This window comes from Dipteris shenzhenensis, chromosome 25 (assembly GCF_047967505.1).
Source record: "Dipteris shenzhenensis isolate YYH24624 ecotype China chromosome 25, Dip_SZ_1.0, whole genome shotgun sequence".
NCBI lineage: Eukaryota > Viridiplantae > Streptophyta > Polypodiopsida > Gleicheniales > Dipteridaceae > Dipteris > Dipteris shenzhenensis.
Genome location: NC_141620.1, coordinates 21,163,337 through 21,185,388, shown reverse-complemented (window position 1 = coordinate 21,185,388; position 22,052 = coordinate 21,163,337). Strand labels below are relative to the sequence as shown.

The window sequence follows — 22,052 nt, the reverse complement described above, 5'->3', positions numbered from 1 at the left end:
TTTTACAAAATGGCAATTAATACAATAGGTTAGTGTGTGGGTAGAGAGGTATAGAGTCAATAAAGATTTTGTATTTCTAATGTTTAGGAATTTGAAAAGAACTATTGAGGTACATCTATACTTTGCTAAGTCCACAAGTGCGTATTGGGTACTCTAGTCCAAGATGATGATAACATCATGAAAGAAGACAAGGAACTGATATGACTCCATTTGGCACTTTAGCTCTAGAGGAAGTTAAAATTTTGCATCAACATTTGAGCTTACATAATACTTTCTTTTGCCAAAGAATACGTATTTGACAACCTAAAGTAAAGACATGAAACGTTAAAAATAGACTAATAGCTAAGAATATGCAAGTTGACTCATCTTGCATCCTTGTAAGTTAAAAATCTTCAATGTTTTTTCCACACAATGATTTCCATGAGTGTAGAATTCCTTGGATAAAAATGATAAGAACTTCTCTTTATAGGCTCTTAACCTCCTAAATTTGAAAAGAATGAATCTTCACTCCCCTTTGCTTTTGCGAAGGCATTCATGTGATGACATATTCTTCATGTTTTATGCCATAATGCTTCACTACCAATTTTTGAATTCCAATCATGTATGTTGGGATTTGTAAAAGATCTCTCTTGTAGGCTTTTTATAAAGTGGTATTGAAAACCTCAAAAAATGGCAATTTCGGTGATACTTTTGCAAATCTGATGCATAAAATTATATCTCGTTTGTAAAATGCAATGATTTTACTGTTTTTCTATTTCAAAAAATTACCGAATTTTACAAGTAAACTACAATTATTTACTATTTTTCTATTTTAAAAAAATTTAAAGAAGTTGTCTAACATGTTATGGTTATTGTTTCGAGTGTTATCATGGTCCTTCCAACATCTTATCATAGGTATACATTGGCTCTATCTAACCTATGCTATTGCCCATGTTCTACAATCACTCTTCAATCTCTAGCCATGGTTAGAAGTTAGCCCCATTGAGCCTTCTCATGTCTTGTGACACCTCCCCAACCTATAGCTCTGCCCATTGTGTTTGTTTTAGCGGCCATTTAGTAAGCCCACCTGACTCTATCAAGTCTATGTTCTTGATCATGTCCAACCTTCTTTACTATCGCTACAAATTGGCTCGGTCAAGCCTTAATAGCCGAGTACGGCCCCGAGTACTTTTCAGCCTTGCTTTCTGAAAACGCAGCAAGACAAGGTATACATTGGCTCTATCCAACCTATGCTATTGCCCATGTTCTACAATCACTCTTCAATCTCTAGCCATGGTTAGAAGTTAGCCCCATTGAGCCTTCTCATGTCTTGTGACACCTCCCCAACCTATAGCTCTGCCCATTGTGTTTGTTTTAGCGGCCATTTAGTAAGCCCACCTGACTCTATCAAGTCTATGTTCTTGATCATGTCCAACCTTCTTTACTATCGCTACAGATTGGCTCGGTCAAGCCTTTTGCTACTAATCATGTGTGAAAGTCCTCTCCCCAACTACGAGTTATAGCTAAAGGTTAACTGTGTTGAGCCTACACTACAACTCGTGTCATACCTCTAAGCATATTGTAGGCCCCCTCCCCCACCCATAGCCATGGCTAGAGATAAGTGTTCCCTTGCTAGTATTTATGTCCTAAGCCATGAGGTTGGCCCCATCAAGCTTGTGTTGCTAGGCATGTGGTAGGTATCTATTGCTAGAGATAAGCGTTCCCTTGCTAGTACTAATACCCCCCCCCCCAAAAAAAGTGTCTGCATTATTGAATCATTCAAGTCAATGCATGAGCAGCTTACTCACAATTCCTCTTTATGGATATGAAAGCAAGAGAAAAAGAAGGTAGAGCCAAACAAAGACAAAGCCAAAAGAAAGGGGATTCAAACGTGCAGGTTGACTTTCATGCTCAACTCAACCTAAAGATTATCAGGGCAAGCACGTCTAGAGATGCAATGATTCAGCATTATGACTTGCTTTGGCACATACCTTTGATGCCTGAATTGGCTTCTCACAGCACTCCTAAGAGAGTAGCTGTTTGCTTTTTCCCATTTCGCAAGATAAGCAAATAGGATAAGTAATTCAGAATTCACAAACCATGTTTTTTAAGAATTATTGTACAACAGTTTTATGGCCTCACGTTTCAATGAAAGCAACAAGGGGTGCAAAATGAAATCTTCCACACAATGCTTCTGTGCTGTACTAACTTCTCTCAGGACACGTACCCCATACATGACATCCCTGAGAACTATTATCCATGACAAGGCTCGAACGACAGTCAAAGCCTCCTGCAGTACATTCTGGAGCCTTGCAGTCTTTGCCATGGACTTCATTTTGCCCTTGACTTCTTGTTGTGTTGTTGGACCCTGCTTCTACACTTGTGAAGCTCTATTGTCATTCATGTTATCAGATGCATGATAATAGGCACATGAACTAGGATCTCCACTACCAAAACCTTGGTCCATGAGAATCCAATTCTCATCCGTGCAACAAATATTCCTCGTTACAGAGCCAGCACACAAGGTCTCGGTCTTGCAACATGTACCCTGGGTTTCAGAGCCAGACAAGTTCTTGTTGGTGCAACAAATATTCCTGGTCACATGAGATCTGGTGCATAGATTATCGTTTGTGCAACAAATATCCCTGGTTGCAATGCCACGAGAGTTTTCTTGATCAAAATGATCATGCTTTTCATTACCACTTGATAGTTTGGCCGAGTCTGCAAGCCAAAAGTTGCCTGCTGAGGCCAAGCAAGGATTTTGCAGCTCAGCAACGTTACATCCAGTCCCTAATCCCTCGGGTATGGTAACTACGGTAGAAGAGCAACCGGCGACCTGGTAACATGACTTTCCTACACCACACTGCATATGATAATCTTGAAGTTCGTGAGGATCATTGTAGGAACTACTATCATGAGGCTTTACTACCCCTTCATTTTTTCTTGCTTTGCAGCAGACTGAACTGCCAGAAAGCCTCAGCTCTGAACTAGTTGCTTCAGCCTCAGATATGATACCTGCAGTAGAAGAGCAGTCAAAATTATGGCAACTCTTCATACAGGTGTCTTTCTGGCACAATCTCCTCATTATTCCACTGCTTGAGCTCTGACGATTCACTTCACAACATACTTTTTCCACGCAACAGTTCACAGGATGATCTTGGCCATAGCTACAATCCTGTGGCCTTACAACCCCTTCATCTTTTCTTGGCTTGCAGCAAACTGAACTGTCCAGAAACCTTGGACAACCAGCTTCACCCTCAGACATGGCAAGCACCGTGGAACAACAATCTATATCTTGGCAATCCTTTGAGCAGTTGTCTTTCTGGCACAGCCTCTTTCTTAGTCTACTAGAATTCTTACCAGTGAGTTGATAGCAGAGCTTTGACACACATCTGTTCACACAAGAGCCACCATCCTGTAGGCTTAACATCCCTTCATCTTTTCTTGATTTGCAGCAAACTGAATTGCCTGGAAGCCTTGGCTTCAAACAACTGGCTCTACACTCCAATGATTTCTCAGACTGCTTATCGTGATGATTGTGTTTATCATTACTAAAACTATGAGATATACCCCTCTTACCCCTACCTAGCAAAAGCATGCTATTGAAAATTACAAGAAGACAAGAACCCATATCTGCAAGAACTGCACCCCATAGAGATGCATACCCTGCCATAGCAAGAGCAATAACAAGCACCTTTACTGCAACTGATACAAGTACGTTCTGTTGGATCTTGCTGTGGACCCTTCGACCAAGCTTCACAGCAGCTGCCAGCTTTCTGAGATCATTTGTCATAAGAGCGATATCAGCAGTCTCCATTGCAACAGCAGAACCAGCAACACCCATAGCAATACCAACATCTGCAGCAGCTAGAGCTGGAGCATCATTTATACCATCGCCAACCATACCAGTTAACCCTATTTTTTTCAATTGCTTAAGCACCTCCACTTTGTCTTCAGGAAGCAATTGAGCATGCAATTCTATTTCCCCCAACTGCAACAAAGCAAGAGGAAATCTTCTGAGAAGTCCAAAGACGGATACATAGTCACAAATCTCCATTAATTTCTTGGTTAAAATATCGTTCTTTTAGCTAGAAGACAAAAGCATCCATGTATACTAATCTATTGAGCAAACAGGTCCAAGAGGAAAATTGTCCCTGGTCTTTCCAAGGTGCTAATTTGTTAATAATTCATGGGAATGAAACTAGTGATTTCACAAATCCATGGTTCCCAATTACCTTCATGCATGCAGCATTTGCTGCACCCAAACTGTCTCCTGTAAGCATGGCGATCCGAAGACCCAAGTTCTGTCCACACATTTTGTTACCAAACAATGCATAATCAATGTCCTCGGAAAGGCAGCATTCCATTTTCCAAATTTAGACGTAACAACCTTTTGGTCAGTTTCTCTAGTTGGAGTAGGGTCTCAGAAGCAAGTGACTATCATGTTGGTTAGTAATTCGGAAAAGAAAAACATGAAGCACAATCTTACCCTCATGTTACTGACAGCTTCAAGTGCTTCTGGTCGAAGTTGATCCCCAGCACACAAAATTCCTACAGGCCTGCCATCCACACCAACCCAACAGATAGTCCAGCCCTGGCTTCTCCAAGTTTCCAGCATCCTTGATTCGGTTCGTTCAGCTACAGATTACAAAGATACATTAATATTGATATTCAAAGAAAGATCCAATGTCTCAGATCGTAGTCTTACCTTTTGACAAAAGCTAAATAGCATACCTTCGGTCCAAAGGAGCCGACTTGCTAGACGGTCATTCCCAATGTGAATTTTATGGCCATCGACTGTACCACTGACACCTTCTCCAGCAAGTATTGTAAAGTCTTCGACATCACCAGAGGGCTCAATCCCATGCAAGTTCGCGTGTGCAACTAATGCTGAGGCCATTGGGTGGTTTGATTTGCTTTCAATGCATGCAACCCTTCAAAACAGAATCAAACCAAGGGAGTTGAATAACCAATGTTCTTCATTGAAACACTCTGAAGTTCAAATCTGTCTGAAGGTGAATTTACCAGTAAAGGAGTTTCTGCAAGCCTGTGTCACTACTCAGAGGCCGCACCTCTGCAACTTGGAAATGCCCCTCAGTTAGAGTCCCCGTCTTGTCCATTGCAACGACCCTAAGCTTTGCAAGAGCCTCTAGACTGCTACCACCTTTCACAATAAGACCCATTTGAGCAGCTCGAGCAATCGCACAAGTTGTTGTGATAGGTGTTGATATTACCAGAGCACAGGGACAAGCCACCACAAGCAGAACAAGGGCTAGGTATAACCAGTGCCGAATGTTATGGGCATGCACAGACAAAGGAATGGTGGCAACTGCTAAAGCAACAATCACCACAACTGCACATGAAAAACAACATCATTTAAAAAGACAGAAACCAGCCTCCCTTGGCTCCTGAAGAGGAAACACCAGACCTAAGTTTAGAGGCAAATAGGGAAACATTTAATCCCATCAGCATCAAACCATTCCACTGAAATTTTCAGAAATTCTATCTCACCAGGTGTGTAATATTTTGCAAACTTGTCCACCAATAGATCCATGTGAGAGCGCTGAGTTTGAGCTTCCTCAACTAACCTGACCATCCTCGATACTGCAGAATCCTCAGCCAAGGCAGTTGTCTCGACACAGATAAATCCTGACAAACAAGACACCTATTTCAGGTGACTGTACATGGTGCTTGACCTGAAATTTTCCAACTTCTTTGAAACTAAGGACATACCTGACATATTCATTGTTCCAGCCCATACGCTTGCTCCAGCCTCTTTCTCTACAGGGAATGATTCACCAGTCAAACTGCTCTCGTCTACTGAACTTTTTCCAGAGATCACAATGCCATCAATTGGTATTAGCTCTCCGGCTTTCACAGAAAGCTTTGTCCCCATTTCAACCTCGGACACTGGAACTTTCACTCCATTGTCAGCAAGAACAGCAATCTGGGGGGCTAAACTTGCCACAGATGATATGGCCAATCGAGCCTGCCCATACATGTAGCATATGTCATCTTTCAGGATTAAGATAAAGAAATAAACACTTGAAGACCTTGAAATACCTTGTCGATGGAAATAACCATATTCGAGGCATATAAGCAGGAAGAGAATGAATACTTCAAGGCTTTGAAATCACCTTGTCACTTGATCGTGACTCAAGCCAGTCTGCAAGTGTAAACAGAAAGACAATCGACCCTGCTTCCAAGTAATCTCCTAGTCCAACAGCACCACCAACTGCAATGCATAGAGATACAACTACACTATGATCAGTCCAACATATTATCATCTTTCAATGCAAAAGCCAAGGACACCTTGTCTCAAGGGATATGCTTAGGCATAAGGTCCTGCTATGGATCTTAAGAAAGGAACCTGCCTGCTATGAGCATCAGGACATTGATGTCCAATTTCAAGCTTCGCAATGAGACCATACTTCTCAAGATTATGGGTGGTATGCCAACTGCCACTGCACCTAAACCAACCCATCGTAATGGACTGTATATATAATGAAAAAAGGTTATCGCCACCAACAAGCCAGAAGCAAATGTATAGGGACTAGGCCATTTGTGAGCTGCCTTCCACTCCCCAGGGTGATGAATACTGGCTTCCAGCCTTGCATCATTCAAACATTTCACTGGATTTACACACAAATCGAACTATCAGATTCTGATCGATCTTCCACAACATTCTTGTCCAGTTCCAAATTTAGGAAACAAGGTGGGCATAAATTTTGTAAAATTGCACGACTATGACGTAGCACAATTTCAAAATGCAAAGCAATTCAAGCTACAAATGATGATCAGCATACGTAATCAATTGCTGGGTTCAAAAGACAAGATTGCTACCTAATCGGGCAGCTGAAGTTACAAGTGGGTCATGGCATACTGTCACAGATTTGGCTACAACATTTACTGATATGTCTTGAACTCCAGGCAGAGTCTCCAAAATCTTCTTCACTAGAGGAGCTTCCGCAGGACAGCAAATTCCCAAAACATCTATAGTAGTTCTCTGCAAAGGTCCCACTTCACTACCTATGTTCAATTTTACAGTCCCTTCTTCCAGAAGTTGTTTCTCCAGATGAAATGATCGCAACAAAGGGCGAGAGCTATCACTTGAAAGCTGAGTGCCCACAGCAGCACTGCAACAGAAGTCTTTAGACAATGTATCAGCTGGAATAGCATTGTCATGAACTTCAGCTTGTGGACCCTCATAGGAGAAGAGATCAAACAAATGTCTAGCACACTTTTTCAATCTTCCATACGATTCTCCAACCTTCACAAGACGCCCATGCCTAATAAAATGGGATGCACCATCATCAGTGACATTTGCATGACTCAGCATAAATGAGCCATCACTCATAGGTACCAACCAATCAAGGTGATCTCCATGAGCAATTTGATCATGGCCACAGTCTTCCTTGTGTAAATGGTGTTTTTCATCAGAAAGATCCTTAAAACATGGACCTGGTAGATCCCATGGCATGGGAAGGGCACATCCTGCTTCGTCCATGCACTGAAAACATTTTTAAAAATCAGTTGCAGGTTGAAGAAATTTCTTTTCATGCTTCATACTCACAACGTTATCCCATGTGTGTGGTTGAGGACCTACATACAACAAAATTCGAGCGTACAGAAATATACTTTGACAGCACTTAGAACAAAGGATTAAAGTATTATTCACTTCAAAAATAAGAACATCAAAGAAACCCAAGCCTTAACAGAATCTACAGATACGAGGCCAAATTCTGGTGAGGCTAAGAGTATGACAGAAGTCTGCTTAGATAAATATTGCATTTTATGATATCCAGTAATGTGCTGGCATTTATCGAATCATGCTTTCCATTTAGCCCATAGCTCTTTGAAGACAAGGCGCAGCAGGCGTGAAGCCAAACAAAAATCGAATCTATAACAGCATGAAGCTGTGGCTAAAGAGGTATATGCTAGCACTACATAGCCAAGAGACATATAAATGCAAGAAAGGAGCAATGAGCTTTTGTCAGGTAGCATTAGTTTGGGGGTAAAGCTAGATAGTGGTGTGGAGGGGGTTTACAGCTACACAGGGAACACCCTCCCTTCAAATATCCATCGCAGTTTTCTCCTGCTTCCTATCCTCCATGCAAATTGCCTCCTAACTCTTCCTCAATCCTATATATATCTTTGTAAGACTAGAATATGTCCAATTATACAAATTTAGATTTTTTGTTGTTCTAAAGACCAAAAACTACACACATAAAATAAAAGAGAAAATGAAAGAGAGGAAAAAAGAGGTAAACAAAAACTTTTAAGAAAAACAAAAGGAAGACATACTTAGCAACATCAGTGCCCAAGCATAAGCAGCTATACTGGGTTTCTAAAGACCCGCGGAGTCCTCAATCCTATCCCTGCTATTTTCCTTTCATTGCTTTTATCTGTCATGCATCGCCTCACTAGTCTTACCCCTTGTCACTCCAATGGTAACAGAGCTATATCTTGGTCACAACTTCTGTGGATATTCTTGCTCCATGTGTGTCTTTTGAGCATGGTTACACCAATTGTTAAAGGCGTATGCTAGAGGTTAGGTAGGGGCATGTTCTGCCTCTTAAGTTTTAGAGGAGCTAGAGGCATACCATTTTTGTACTCATATAGTATTTAATACTTATCTTATCAGCATGCATGCATATGAAATTGTAGAAGACAAATATGACCGCTTACAGCATAAAAACTTTACGACATTTAAGGCAGTTGAGGGCACCCGTTTTGAGCCAACTGCCTCAAAGTCATATGCAATAGTCTTTTAAATTCATCGTTCAACTAGCAGTTAAATTAAAATTGAAATAGCATAGAATTAAGAAAGCTGCAACTTATAAATTTTAAACCAATAATCACAATCCCAAAGCTAGTCAAGATCCCTAGTAACTGCCACGAACAAGATACACAACTTGTTAAGTCCTAAATGCAGGCATATAGACTTGTCAACAAGTCTATGACATCGCACATGTCAATGGTCATAAGACACATCGCAGATATGATAAGATGTATATCATGACATCAAAAAATGAATCAGATGACTGAAGTTACAAAAACTCAGGAGTTCACGTACACACAATCATATATGGTATGACGAGGAGTGGAAATTCATCAGACCTTAGACATATAATGAGAGGATACAGACTTCACAATAGTGTAAGAGCCTAGAGTTATTCGCATTTCATTCTTTTTTAGGGACGTGCCCATTGGAAACAAACAAGGGCCATGATTGCTCCTCAAAAAGCATGTAGGGATGATCACGCTCTACCCCAAAAAAGGCAAAAGAGCCATTAAAAAAAAGAAAACACTTACTATACGAGGCATCCACATATGCCTCAAAGGCCTCAGCAAGAGATGTGACACATCCTGTATGCTTCTGAGCGACCAGCTTTCCATCAACATGCTGTACAGAATCAAGCAGAAAATACCTTCTATGGTGCTCATTTCAAAGGCAAGTCCCTGCGCACAGCCCGAAACATACAGCAGACATGGACCTTGAAGTGCAACATTTAAGACCAACGAGATACAACCCACCCTCCTTCCAGGCACTGCCATTGAGAATAGTACAACCACAAGGGCTCTGGGCTCCCATGCGGCACCAGAGCTGGTCAGCCAGATCCCATCCCCTTTCATATAGCAAACTGCTGATTGGAGCTGGCAGGTACAGAACCGTTTGACTCGCCGCTGTCCAGACTCCAAACAGCTGTACAGGAGATGATGTGGCACTAAGAGTATGCTAATGTGGTAGTTAGGGTGTATTCACATGGCAGCTATTTAGGTCGTGATGATGTGTGTTTCCTACCCTTACCATCCATTTTCAATCCTTGAATCTGTTTCTTCCCTCAACATCCATTTTCATGCATTTGCATTGTCAAATTGCATCTCTTCATCTAATTCATCACCTTGCTAGTCAAATTTTAAACCATGCCAATGGAGAGATTCATCTATCAAATACCCTTCCCAAACGAGGTTTTGCCACACAAGAAAAGAATTTCATGCACATTATGAACTTTCCATGCAAGGTAAAAATCCTTGTCTATTGATTAGCAACAATGATGGAGAAGACCAATGGCTTCCTATCTCCAATGAGAAGTGCAAGGAGGCTGTACAGGCCCAAGTGCTAATGCATGCATCTGTGCGGATCCACAACTCCAAAGAATGGATCATGCAAGGCTTTACAAGCTGCACCCTCACAAAAAGTAACACACACAGACTCAGTAAAATAGCATTGAAATTCCATGTTTTTAGGTGTATAACCAGCTTTTAAGTTTTCAGCTTCTCTCTCCCACACCACTTATTGGAAATATTTGACTTGCATATAGTGTAACATTTACAGAAAGGTAGAAGCAGGTGCAGCAAGAAGGCAATGATAATGTTTCATACGGATTCTGCTGAAAATGAGGTGATGATGGCAATGACGAGAGCACCTGCAGACACCAATGGGAAGGCCTCCCAGCAACGCTATTGTGCCTTCATCTGCAGAGATGGGGAGGCAGGCTTATTTGTGTTAGAGGTCAACATCTCTTGATGTCACCTAGAGAGAGAGGGCCTTGCTTGTGGGTGTGCCCACCCAGTGTAAGGGTAGCGGACCTGTGTTGTGGGTGTGCCCAGCCCTGTGAGAGTAGGTTGGTGTTGCTTTTCAGTGCCTCTTGAGGGCCCATGCAGTGCCACAGTGGCCATGGAGGTTCCCAGGAGGGGGTGGCCAGATCTGCCATGGATGCACCCTTATAGTTGGGGGCTGGAGAGCAGAGGGTGGGATGACCTGCAGGTCGGCCACCTTGGCTGGATACAGCCCCTTTTTTTTTTTTTTCGGGGGGGGGGGGGGGGGGGGGGGGGTGCCCTCTTTATAGGGCCATGTGCAGCCCTAGTGATGGGTTGGCCCACCTAGGCTGGTCGGCCCTACCACTAGGGGTCGGTCCTCGTGTTGCATAGCCAACTAGGCAGGGGGGGCTGCCTATACATAGGCCCCCCATTCCACTTGTGGAGCACTACCTGGAGGAACAGCATAGCACTGCAGTCCACTGCCTTGTGGAACAGCACAGTCTGCCTTGGTTAGCAGTCTTAGGGCAGAGGTGTGGAGCAGTTCATCCACTCTCTCTGCCTCCGTTTGTCGTGGTTGTTGAGCTGTCCAGTTGAGCTCTTGAGCAGCCTGTTTGTTCAGAGGTATTCCCCCAGTTGTAGTGGGGTTTTCTCCGGAGATCACTTGCAGTTCTCTTGTGCCTTTCTCTCCTTCTCAGTTTGGTGTGCTCTCTCTCTCTCTCTCTCTCTCTCTCTCTTCCGTTCATTTCCCCTGCACTTCTCACATGGTATTAGAGCCACGGTTGGCTTGAGACCCGAGGAGCAGAGGGAGTGTTGAGCCAACACACAGAGAGGGAGTTTAGGGTGCTGTTCGAAGGTGTCTTTGAGGAGCATATGTGAGGAGTGGACTGTTTGGGTGTCCAGCAAAGGGTGACTTTGAAGGGTATTTTTGTTAGAGAATAGGAGGGAATGAATCACTCAAACCTCCACCCAAGATCTCTCCAACTCTTCCTAACACTCAACTCAAATAGATAATCACAGATGCAATAAACACTCACACAGAGATAACTTAAACGGAGAGAGAGAAAGAGTATATTCATCCACCGGAAGGTGGGCAGAAAATGGCTCCAAGGGAGCAATACAAAACTCAACGAAGTGCTGGAGAAAACTGATGGAACTCTCTCTCACAAACTGAACCAGCTCTGAGTGCACAGCACAGCCTTGGAAGGAGGCTTTCAGTCTTGCACTGGATGCTGGAATGACTGAAGGAGTGGGCCTTTTATAGGCACTGCCCAGGCCCTTGAGTTGACCGACCAGCAAGGTCAGTACCCTGTCTGGTGGCCGACCAGATGGCCCTAGAAAACCAACCAGGGTTGGCCCTGGTCGGTGGCCCTGGTTGGGCCGACTTGGCCTGCCACAGGCCCCTATTTAAGGGTGCCCTGTGCAGCCAGTCTGTGCAGCTGCAGGCGCCTCCAAGTCAGGCCCAAGGCCCCTGTTTCCCTGCTGTTGCAGGCAGAAACCAGCCCGTGTGCTGGTTGCCTATGATGCCAGCCTGAGTCTCTCTCTTTCCCAGCCCTCCTACTTCTCACTGCCCCTTGTCCCCTCAAATCGGGGGCTCACAGGTGGGCACAGTGAGTTTCTAACACCCCCCCTCAATGTCACAACTGTGGGCCAATCCCCATGCGTTTGATGAGGTGCTCCATCTGTTCTCGAGGGAGTGCCTTCATGAAGAGGTCGGACAAGTTGTCGGCGGTCGGGCAATAGATAAGCTCAATCACGTCGTCGATGATGAGCTCTCGAACAAAGTGGTAATGAACTTCGATGTGCTTGGTCCGCGCATGGTACACTGGATTCTTGGCAATGGCTATGCAACTCTGATTGTCGCACATCAGCACTGTTGCGTCCTCCTGACACACGTCCATGTCCTCTAGAATCCACCTCAACCACAGTGTCTCACAAGCTGCTGTACACGCGGCTCTATACTCTGCCTCTATAGATGAAAGGGCCACTGTGGGTTGCTTCTTACTCAGCCAAGAGATGGCACCAGATGCAAGTAAGAAACAATACCCCGTTGTCGATCTTCTGGTGTCAGCATCACCCGCCCAATCACTGTCACAGAACCCGCCTAGTTCGATGCCTTTGGTGTAGGTGATCCCATAGGTGCAAGTACCCTTTAGATACCTCAGCACCCGTAAACCTGCATCCCAATGACTCTTCTTGGGAGAAGCAGAGAACTGGCATAATAGCCCAACTGCATAACAAATATCACGTCGAGTGTTGGTAAGGTAAAGCAAACTTCCTACCAATCGTCGGTACAAGGGAGTATCGACCGGCTGAGATGTATCGTGAACACTTAGCTTGAGCCCGACCTCCATGGGAGTTACTGCTGTCCTGCAATCCTCCATTTGAAATCTCTTCAAAAGTTCTCTGCAATATTTCTCTTGTGAAATGAAGATCCTGTCTTTGGCCTGCTTTACTTCTATCCCAAGGAAGTAATGTAATAACCCAAGGTCAGTCATCTCAAACTCAGACATGAGTAGCTCCTTGACCTGTGAAATCTTCTTGACATGGTCACCTGTCAAGATAAGATCATCAACATAGAGGATGAGTACCAGTCGCAATCCCTTCTCAATGAACAAGTAAAGGTTTGCCTCAGAAGGACTCCAACTTAGCCCGATCTTCTGAAAAAATACATCAATCCTTTGGTACCAAGCTCTGGGGGCCTATTTCAGCCCGTATAACGCCTTCTTCAACCTGCAGACCTTTAATGGGGACCCTGGATCTTGAAAGCCCGGTGGCTGCTCCACGTATACCTCCTCCTCCAGGGTTCCATTAAGGAATGCAGACTTCACGTCCGTTTGAAAAATAGGCCACTGGAATCGGGCAGCAAGGGCAATCACTGTCCGGATAGTAACCATGCGGGCTATGGGAGCAAAAGTTTCATCAAAATCCATGCCTTCAGTTTGAGCAAAACCTTGGACCACTAACCTTGCTTTATACTTATCCAAGCTGCCGTCTGATTTGTTTTAAGTTTGTATACCCACTTAGTGCCGATAACTTTCCGTCGCGGGAGCCTGGCCACTAAGTCCCAGTTATTGTTCTTCAGGATAGCATCCATCTCTGCCTGCATGGCAGCCTGCCATTCTGGATTGTCCTTCGCCTCCTCGAAGGTCCTTGGCTCGTCAAGCTGAGCCACCAACGCAAAATTCACGGATGGGGTCTTTTGAAGATGTTGGGACCGTCGCAATCCGGAACTGCTACTCTCAGGTAATTCAGTGACCCGAGACTCTTCCAATGTCCTTAGGTACCATTGGGGCAACCTTTTCTACTTCTCAGTGGGAGGAGGAACTGGAACTGCTTCTGGAACATCTTGCTCTTCCTCAATATCTTGTGGAACGTCAGCTTCTGATTTTGCCATCTCTTGGATGGTCAACCTGGGGCGGGGTGGATTCGGGGGTTGAACAATCTCCTCCTCCTCAATCTGAGGCTCCTCCTCGGGTTCAGGTTCCTTTTCCTCGAAGACAGCCTGATAAAGATCTGCTTCTTTACTGGGTCGAAGAGTCGATAGGCCTTGGATTCTTCGCTATACCCAACAAAGATACATTTTCTACTCCGAGAATCAAGCTTGGTCCTGTCTTCCTTGTGCACATGCACCCACGCATTAGAACCAAAAATGCGAAGATTAGTGATAGAGGGCTTCTTACCATAAAATGCCTCATATGGAGTCTTGTCCTTGACGGCCTTCGTCTTGGTCCTGTTGAGAATGTGTACGGCTGTATTGATAGCTTCACTCCAATAGGCTTTAGAAAGGTTCCTCCCTCGGAGCATACCAACCCTCTTTACCTTCACTGAGTGCATATGCTGAACAATGTTCACTGATTAAAAACAATTGTCCAGTCGTCACATTGGCAGAATCATTCTTAGGCTCTTCTTTATTCCTGGCTTCTCTCTTCCGGTTCTGATCCGCCTTCTTCTTTCAGCATTCTTTGGCGGAGTGGCCAAGCATTTCACAGTAATAGCACTTCATTTTCTTCTTGCGGTCAGCGTCCTCTAACTTCTTGGAATCCTTTGGCTTGCCTTTTCCAGGCTTGTCTTTGGCCACTAATGCCTTCTCGTCAGTTTGCGTAAAGAGTTTCTCTCGAGCCTCCTCCTGAAGCAGGAGTCACTTTCTTGTAATTGCACTTTTAATACTTCGTTATTTGGTTCCCATGATCTTTTCCGAGTTTATAGAGAAGTTAGGGACCAAAGAGTTCACATTCTCTTTGAACCAGGCAGCTCTCACAACTTTGTTAATTACAAACTTGTGCAGAAGATGGGGCTGTCCACGATACCTAGCGATCACACCTATGAGGCAGCTGGCAAGCAGCTTTGGGATCGCAAGATTAAAGCGCTTTCTATCCGGATTCAAGAATACACAACGGCTCTTACGTGCTATGTCATGCACTTGGAGCATGTGGACTTGTTAATCGGAATAGACTGGTTTAAAACCCACGATATTCGGACTGGATGGAAGAAACATACTCTTTCTTTTTTGGATAAGGACACCTAATTTTGTATTCAGTGTGATAATATTCCCTCTTCTTAGGGACCTATTGTATCTGCGATGCAGCTTCGGAATATATTAAACACTTCTCATTATGATGTCTATCAGTGTGTTTTGATTCCGCTTTCTTCATTTGTTCTCTCTGTGAATAATAAGAATGATTTAAGTGTGTTTGAACACCGTGAATTGAGAACGTTGTTAAATGATTTCATGGATGTATTCCCTGCTCAACTGTCGGAAGGTTTACCTCCAGAACGGGTAGTAGATCATCCCATAGACTTAGTACCTGGGGCTCAACCTATTAGTGTTCCACCTTATAGGATGAGCCAGCTTGAGGAGGATGAGTTAGCTTCACGGCTACAAGATTATTTGAATATGGGCTATATTCGCCCAAGTAAATCACCTTGGGGAGCACCTGTCCTCTTAAGAAAGAAGAAAGATTCTACATGGAGAATGTGTATAGATTATAAACGATTGAATAAAGTGACAATTAAGAATCGATACCCTCTACCTCGTTCCGATGATCTAATAGACCGTTTGGCTGGAGCGAAGTATTTCACTAAGATTGATTTGCGTATGGGTTATCACCAAATCCGTATCTATGCTAAACACATAAATAGAACCGCATTCCGAACTAGGTATGGCCACTACGAGTTTCTTGTATTACCTTTTGGTTTGACCAATGCTCCTGCCACCTTCCAGCAAATGATGAACGATTTGTTCTGAGATTTTCTGGGCAAATTCGTTGTAGTGTTCTTAGATGACATCTTGGTATATAGCCGAACGCTAGAGGATCACATAGGACACCTCCGGATTGTCTTAGTTATTCTAAGACAGCATAAGCTCTATGCCAAGATGAGTAAATGTGACTTGTTTATGAAGGAGATCATTTACTTAGGACACAAGATTTCTTCTGAAGGTATTAGCATTGATCTGGATCGTATCCATAAGGGTTTTAGAATGGCCTATCCCTCAGACCGTGAAACAACTTCGTTCTTTCCTAGGATTTACGGTATTTCTACGGAAGTATGTGCGTGATTATTCACACATCACGGCACCCCTAACAAACATATTGAAAGGTCGTGGACCCAGGTCTACCCAACCGATCTCTTGGAATGATGCATTGAACAAGGCTTTTGAAACCTTGAAGTTTTCTATCAAGGAAGCACCCGTTCTTGCATTACCCGATCCTACCCGACCTTATGTTTTAGAGGCCGATGCGAGTGATTTTGCGATTGGGGCAGCTTTATTCCAAGAGGCCAGACCTGTAGCTTTTGAGAGTAAGAAGCTGGACGACACCCAATATCGTTGGCCCACACTAGAAAAAGAACTCTATGCAGTAGTGTATGCCATCAAGGTTTGGAGACACTACTTGTATGGTTCGAAGTTTCTTGTATTGACCGATCATCAGTCAATCAAGTATGTGTGTGATGGGTCTGAATTAAGGGGATGGAAAGCTAGATGGGCAGAATTAATGCAAGATTTTGATTTTGAAATACGTTATCGCAAGGGTTCGTTGAATAGTGTGGCGGATGCCTTAAGTCGAGTCGAGTTTATAAATGCTATGTCATTTACGGAAATATCCTCAGACCTATTTCAATCCTTGAGAGGGCTTTGCGCAACTGATAGTCATTTCAGTTCTTATTAGCAGAAAGTCCAGGATGGGAGCTCCATGGTTGACCAAGACTCAGGGATTGTGCCCTCTACGATACAGGCGGCGGGAGGTCAATGGATGATTAGGAACGGCTTGCTGTTCCGGAATGGAAAGATTTGTGTGCCAGATGTTCTGGAACTTCGATCCAAGATTCTCTGGGAGTGTCATGATACTCCTAGTGCTGGACATCCGGGTATACATCGGACTCTGTCTCTTGTGAAGCATACCTTTTATTGGCCTAAGATGCGTGCATTTATTGAAAACTATGTGGTAGGTTACCGGGTTTGTCAGGTTACTAAGGCAGGACGCCTTAGAAGCGCAGGTTTATTACAACCATTGCAGATTCCAGGTAATAAATGGGAAAGTATTTCCATGGATTTTATTATTGGTTTGCGACGAACGCGCAAGGGTCATGACTCCATTTGGGTCATAGTTGACCGTCTGACAAAAATGGCTAGATTCTTACCTACTAGAACAACTATTTCAGCTGTTCAGCTGGCTCACGGGTTTGTGGACCACTTGTTTAAGCTATGTGGTTTGCCCTCTGACATAGTCAGTGACAGGGACTCAAAGTTTACAAGTACATTTTGGACACTTGTTTTTGAGAAGTTAGAAACTACTCTACGTATGAGTTCCTCAGATCATGCACAGTCTGATGGTAGTAGAGAGAAGGTCAACCAATTAATTGAAGATATGCTTCGAGCATATGTTTCTAAGAGACAGTCTTCATGGGAAGATTATCTACCTACAATAGAATTTGCTTATAACAGTGCAAAGCATTCGAGTACTGGTTACAGTCCTTTTATGCTTATGTACGGGTTTCAACCTAAGTCACCAGTTATGGTTGGGTTAAAGGGAATCCAAAATGATGCTCCAAAGACCTTCTTGCTAGACATACAGGAAATGTTGCAGTTTGCCAAGGAGTCTATTAGAAGTGCCCAAGATCGCGACAAATTTTATGCTAATAGACATCATTCACCTAGAGAGTTCTCTGAAGGAACAATGGTATATTTGCGAATTCCCAAGGAATCCAAGAGCCTAAGTACTGGTTTGGTTCCGAAGTTACCCCCCAGATACTGTGGTCCGTTTAAGGTTATTCAAGGAATTGGACCAGTTGCATATCGACTAGAATTGCCTCCTGATGTTAAAGTACATCCAGTATTTCATGTCAGCAAACTGAAAGAAATATTGGGTGCTGATGATCAACTTGTTTCTCCTCAAGAAATCATCGAAGTTGCAGATTTGACTTTTATTCCACACAAACCTGAGTGTATTCTTGAATTTCGTGAAGACAGATTCGTAATAGAACTATCACGGAATACAAGGATCATGTTGCGGAGGATGCAACATGGGAGACATTACAAAACCTCCAGAGGACATTCCCGGGTTTTTTAGCGAACTCAGGAGTGAGTTCTTAGAGGAGGGAAAGTATGTCATGTGCACGGATTGGTATCCGACGTGTACTGGGTACACAAGACTAGCTCAGGTAGCCTGGGGAGGCTTAGAGCTAGGCAGGCTTGATTCTCGGGTTGAGTGGCAAGGGTACGAACCAGTTTAGAGGTCTTCGCTATTTTTGGTGCTTGGGGCCCGAGTCTATATAAGGGGCCCAGAGGTTCAGTTCTCAGGGAGCTGATGGGAGCAAGTTTCGTTCCCAGATGCTAGGTCTGAGTCGCAGACGCGCGCCTGCATCATAGCGTTAGCCCAAGACCCAGCAGTAGATCTCAGGCTTCACAGTGCCACCTGGTGGTATGGGGCACCAGGCTGGTTAGGATCTGGTTGGCAGTTCACGCCAGTAGCTCAGCTCGTGGCTCGGAGGGGACATCTCCTGATTCAGGATCACATCCCGTAGATGTCATGGTTGGGTGGTGAGCAGCCTGCTCAGTTTCCTCACGTTGGTGTGTTCTTGTGTTTGCTTGCAAATCAGAGGTTTCAAGAGTACTGGGGACGTGTCAAATCTAGTGACAGTGTACCGGTTTGGACTTGAGAGGGGTCTTCAGAGGGGGCTATCTAGCTCCGTGATACAAGTGCCCATGCAAGGAAGCAAACCTTGCACAGGTGGCAGTATCAGTTTAATTATTATTCCAGGATCCTCAGTTGGAGTCATGAACCAGTACCAACAGTTGGATTGTTGTACCAGATGACCCAGTGTACCAGTACCAGACCAGAGGAGTGTACCTAGCACTTGTGGCTTGGGAGCAACAATTTCAGGTTTCTAGTGATCGTGCTGAGGCGGTTCGTGCCGTGAGGGGGCTTCTTCAACAGTACCTGTGGCAGTCTTTCTTGTGATCTCGGGGCTTATCTTTTGTGCGGAGGAACGCTGGCCCTAAGCAAGCAGCTTACCTCTACGTTTTCTAACATTGCATACTATTCTAACTTATAATCCAAGGACAACATACATGAAATAGAGAATGACTTGAGTTTTCGATGACTATGCAGACGGTGGAAGTATTTGAGAGGAACATACACGCTGCACCACAAATGGAAAGACTTTAAAATCATTGATGTCTTTTTCTCAAAGGATGATCTGATTCAGTGGCATGATTTCACCTAGACTTACAATGCGGCACAAAGACAACCATAACCCAAATACAACTTCAGTAGGGGAGCACAACACCTTGTAAATTTACCCCTTTCCCGATGTATCCAATAGTCATAGATAGCAAGATAGAGGTTTTGTAAGCCTTAGCAGAGGATGCCCAAAATCAATGAAAGTGACAAAACTGCCAAGCCACATAAGGAAAACCAATCTTGGAACCAAGAAGAGAAGAAAGCACTGTTTTCAGGTCAGGGAGGAATGAACCTTGTAACCAAACTCAGAATGATTGTGAAGATTAAGAAGTGATTGATACAGACTGAGGACAAGACAAAGAGTCTTGGAAAGAAGTGATCGATACAGACTGAGGACAAGACAAAGAGTCTCCAAGACGCTGGGAAAATCTCTAAATCAGGACCAAGCAGCACTTCTTATATATATCTAGCTGAATCCCAGAATATGCCCAAACTCATCCTCTAAAAACACAACACATAGTGCAGTTTCAATCTCATGACAGTCACTCATAAGATTGAAAAACATAAACTCCATCATACATAGCAGGAACAAGCTACTATGACATTCCCATTGAAATCTCATGACAGTCACTCATAAGATTGAAAAACATAAACTCCATCATACATAGCAGGAACAAGCTACTATGACATTCCCATTGAAATCATCAGCACCCAAAGGTGGGCGTAGACCATATACATACCTTCATAACACTAGAATATATCCAATCTTACAAGAGAATTTTTTTATAAAACAAGCAAAGAACAAAGGAAAGAAGGGACTTTGTAAGCGACTTCAACAAAATTAGGAGTAGAGGGGAGACATAATAACTTAGTAAGCAAAGCTACGCTTATGTTCTCATCAGTACCGAAGCATAAGTTGCCATCTGGGTTTTGAAAGATTCCGAAATCCCTTGGGCATAGACGATAGTATAAACATATTTCCTGGGAGGGAAGTTGAGAAGACCGGGTTCGTTTCCTATTCCCTTTGTGTCCAACATGCCGGGCAGACACAGACAAAAACAGAATTGGAGAAGCAGGCTGTCACGTCGCTGCCGCCTCATTTTTTCAGCGTTGATAATACTCACCTCCTCCAAAAGCACCTCTTCCAGTATCTCTCCGCGATGAACGTGTGCGTGAATATGACCACCTTCTCGGAGGCAACATTGCTCGGATCTCGGATCTCCTACCTCGCCGTTGTGGTCAGTAAAGCAGAGCTGGGGCTGCTCGCATTGTAGAGAAAGCAGGGGCGGAACCGAAACATAAGAGAATTTGCCACCTTCGAATACGAGCAAATGATGGTCTTTATGGTGATGCGATTGATGGGTCTGCAAGATGAGCAAACAAGGCAACGAACGAAGGGACTTAGAAATGTTTCCACAAGAAAAAACACACTGTCATCAACACCGTGAGTGTTAATTGGAGAAGAAACTGCCGCAAAAGATTGAACGTCCAGCATCCCAAAACAAGACGACCGAAAGGGCAGGAGTGCGAACAATTCAGCTGGATTGGAGTTGAAGCAAACCAACTGAAAACAACCAAAAGGAAGCAAACACAAATCTCGACAGAAGATGGGCACTATGAGCAGAGAGTACACCTTGGAAGGGGGGGCGATGAGGTGAGGAGCGACCATAGTCTCCATAGCTGGGAGGCTATGAAAAACAGACGACCAAGAAAAGAGCTTGCGATGATCACACTCTTCTACTCTTTGTCAAATGGTAGAAGAGCTTGTGATGAATTATCACACTCTTCTAATACTCTTATAGGAGCTTGTCAAATGGTAGATGAGCTTCTGGTCAAAATGGTAGATGCTTGGTCACACTCTTGTAATTAAAGAAACATCAACATAATTGACGTTTATGCATGTTCACAATTTTATTCTATAAAGTTAATGCATGGCTCATGCATGGTCACATTTTTATAATACAAAGTTTCTATTGAAGTTGATGCATGTTCACAATTTTATACTACAAGGTTAATGCATGGCCATGCATGGTCACACTTTTATAATACAAAGTTTATGTGGGAGGTTCCAACCTCTCCAATGCTCAAGCATCACCTTGAGCTCTAGCCCGCTCTAGCCCCAAGGCACATGTGGAATCTAGTGAAAACCTTCCCTCATGGTGCCTTGGAAATGACTCGACTCTCATACCTCACTCCCAACCACACTTACACAGGTCCGGTCTCATTTGATAAGGCTATCGAAGAGGCTCACTCACCCCAACCAGCGCGCCACCACATAAGGGCAATTTCTTGTGAGGTATCCAATTTCGTGCCGATAAGCACTCTATTCACAGAAACTTCTATAGCTTATGTTTCAAGGATGATGAAGCGATTGAGCTACTTGCACCAGTCTAGTCCCACCTTTTGGTGGCTCTTTTCAATAAACAGAGATATGAACGGAGGACATCTAGATTCACTTACAACCTCAAGTCTTTATAGTCTGGGCACATGCATCGCGACTACAGGGGGATTATGGTTTACATATTCGATTTATTTTGTAACCTACATACTCAATACATGTTGATGCATTTTTTCATTAACTATCGGCACCCCATGCTAGTGTAACCCACTTTTTTTCTAATGGATGAATTCAAACGAATCCCTAACAAATTCATTTGTCAACCATCTATTTCATCCCATGGGGACTTGCTCCTAAAGTCTCTCTAGGGCCCTTTACATTTGACTCATCCCCCCACCTGAATAATGGGTTTACACTTCAAGAACATCGAAACATGATGGATGATTGCTTCCTTGCTCCATAAACAATCTCAAGAAGGAACTGGAAAATGACCTAACCCATATGACATG

The 22,052-nt window shown here is 43.7% G+C and overlaps 1 protein-coding gene across 1 annotated transcript; it reads right to left on the bottom strand.

Moving 5' to 3' along the window:
* Positions 1-1,958: 1,958 nt before the first annotated feature.
* Positions 1,959-20,970, bottom strand: LOC147885595 (cadmium/zinc-transporting ATPase HMA3-like). The gene is made up of 12 exons (XM_087396334.1): positions 20,839-20,970; positions 20,330-20,569; positions 6,823-7,489; positions 6,354-6,611; positions 6,117-6,214; positions 5,713-5,968; positions 5,491-5,628; positions 5,005-5,332; positions 4,714-4,913; positions 4,469-4,617; positions 4,215-4,283; positions 1,959-3,970 (listed from the first exon to the last, which is right to left on the bottom strand). The coding sequence occupies exons 1-12, from the start codon at positions 20,881-20,883 to the stop codon at positions 2,354-2,356; spliced, it is 4,065 nt and encodes a 1,354-aa protein (XP_087252460.1). The 5' UTR covers positions 20,884-20,970; the 3' UTR covers positions 1,959-2,353.
* Between the last annotated feature and the right edge of the window lie 1,082 nt (positions 20,971-22,052).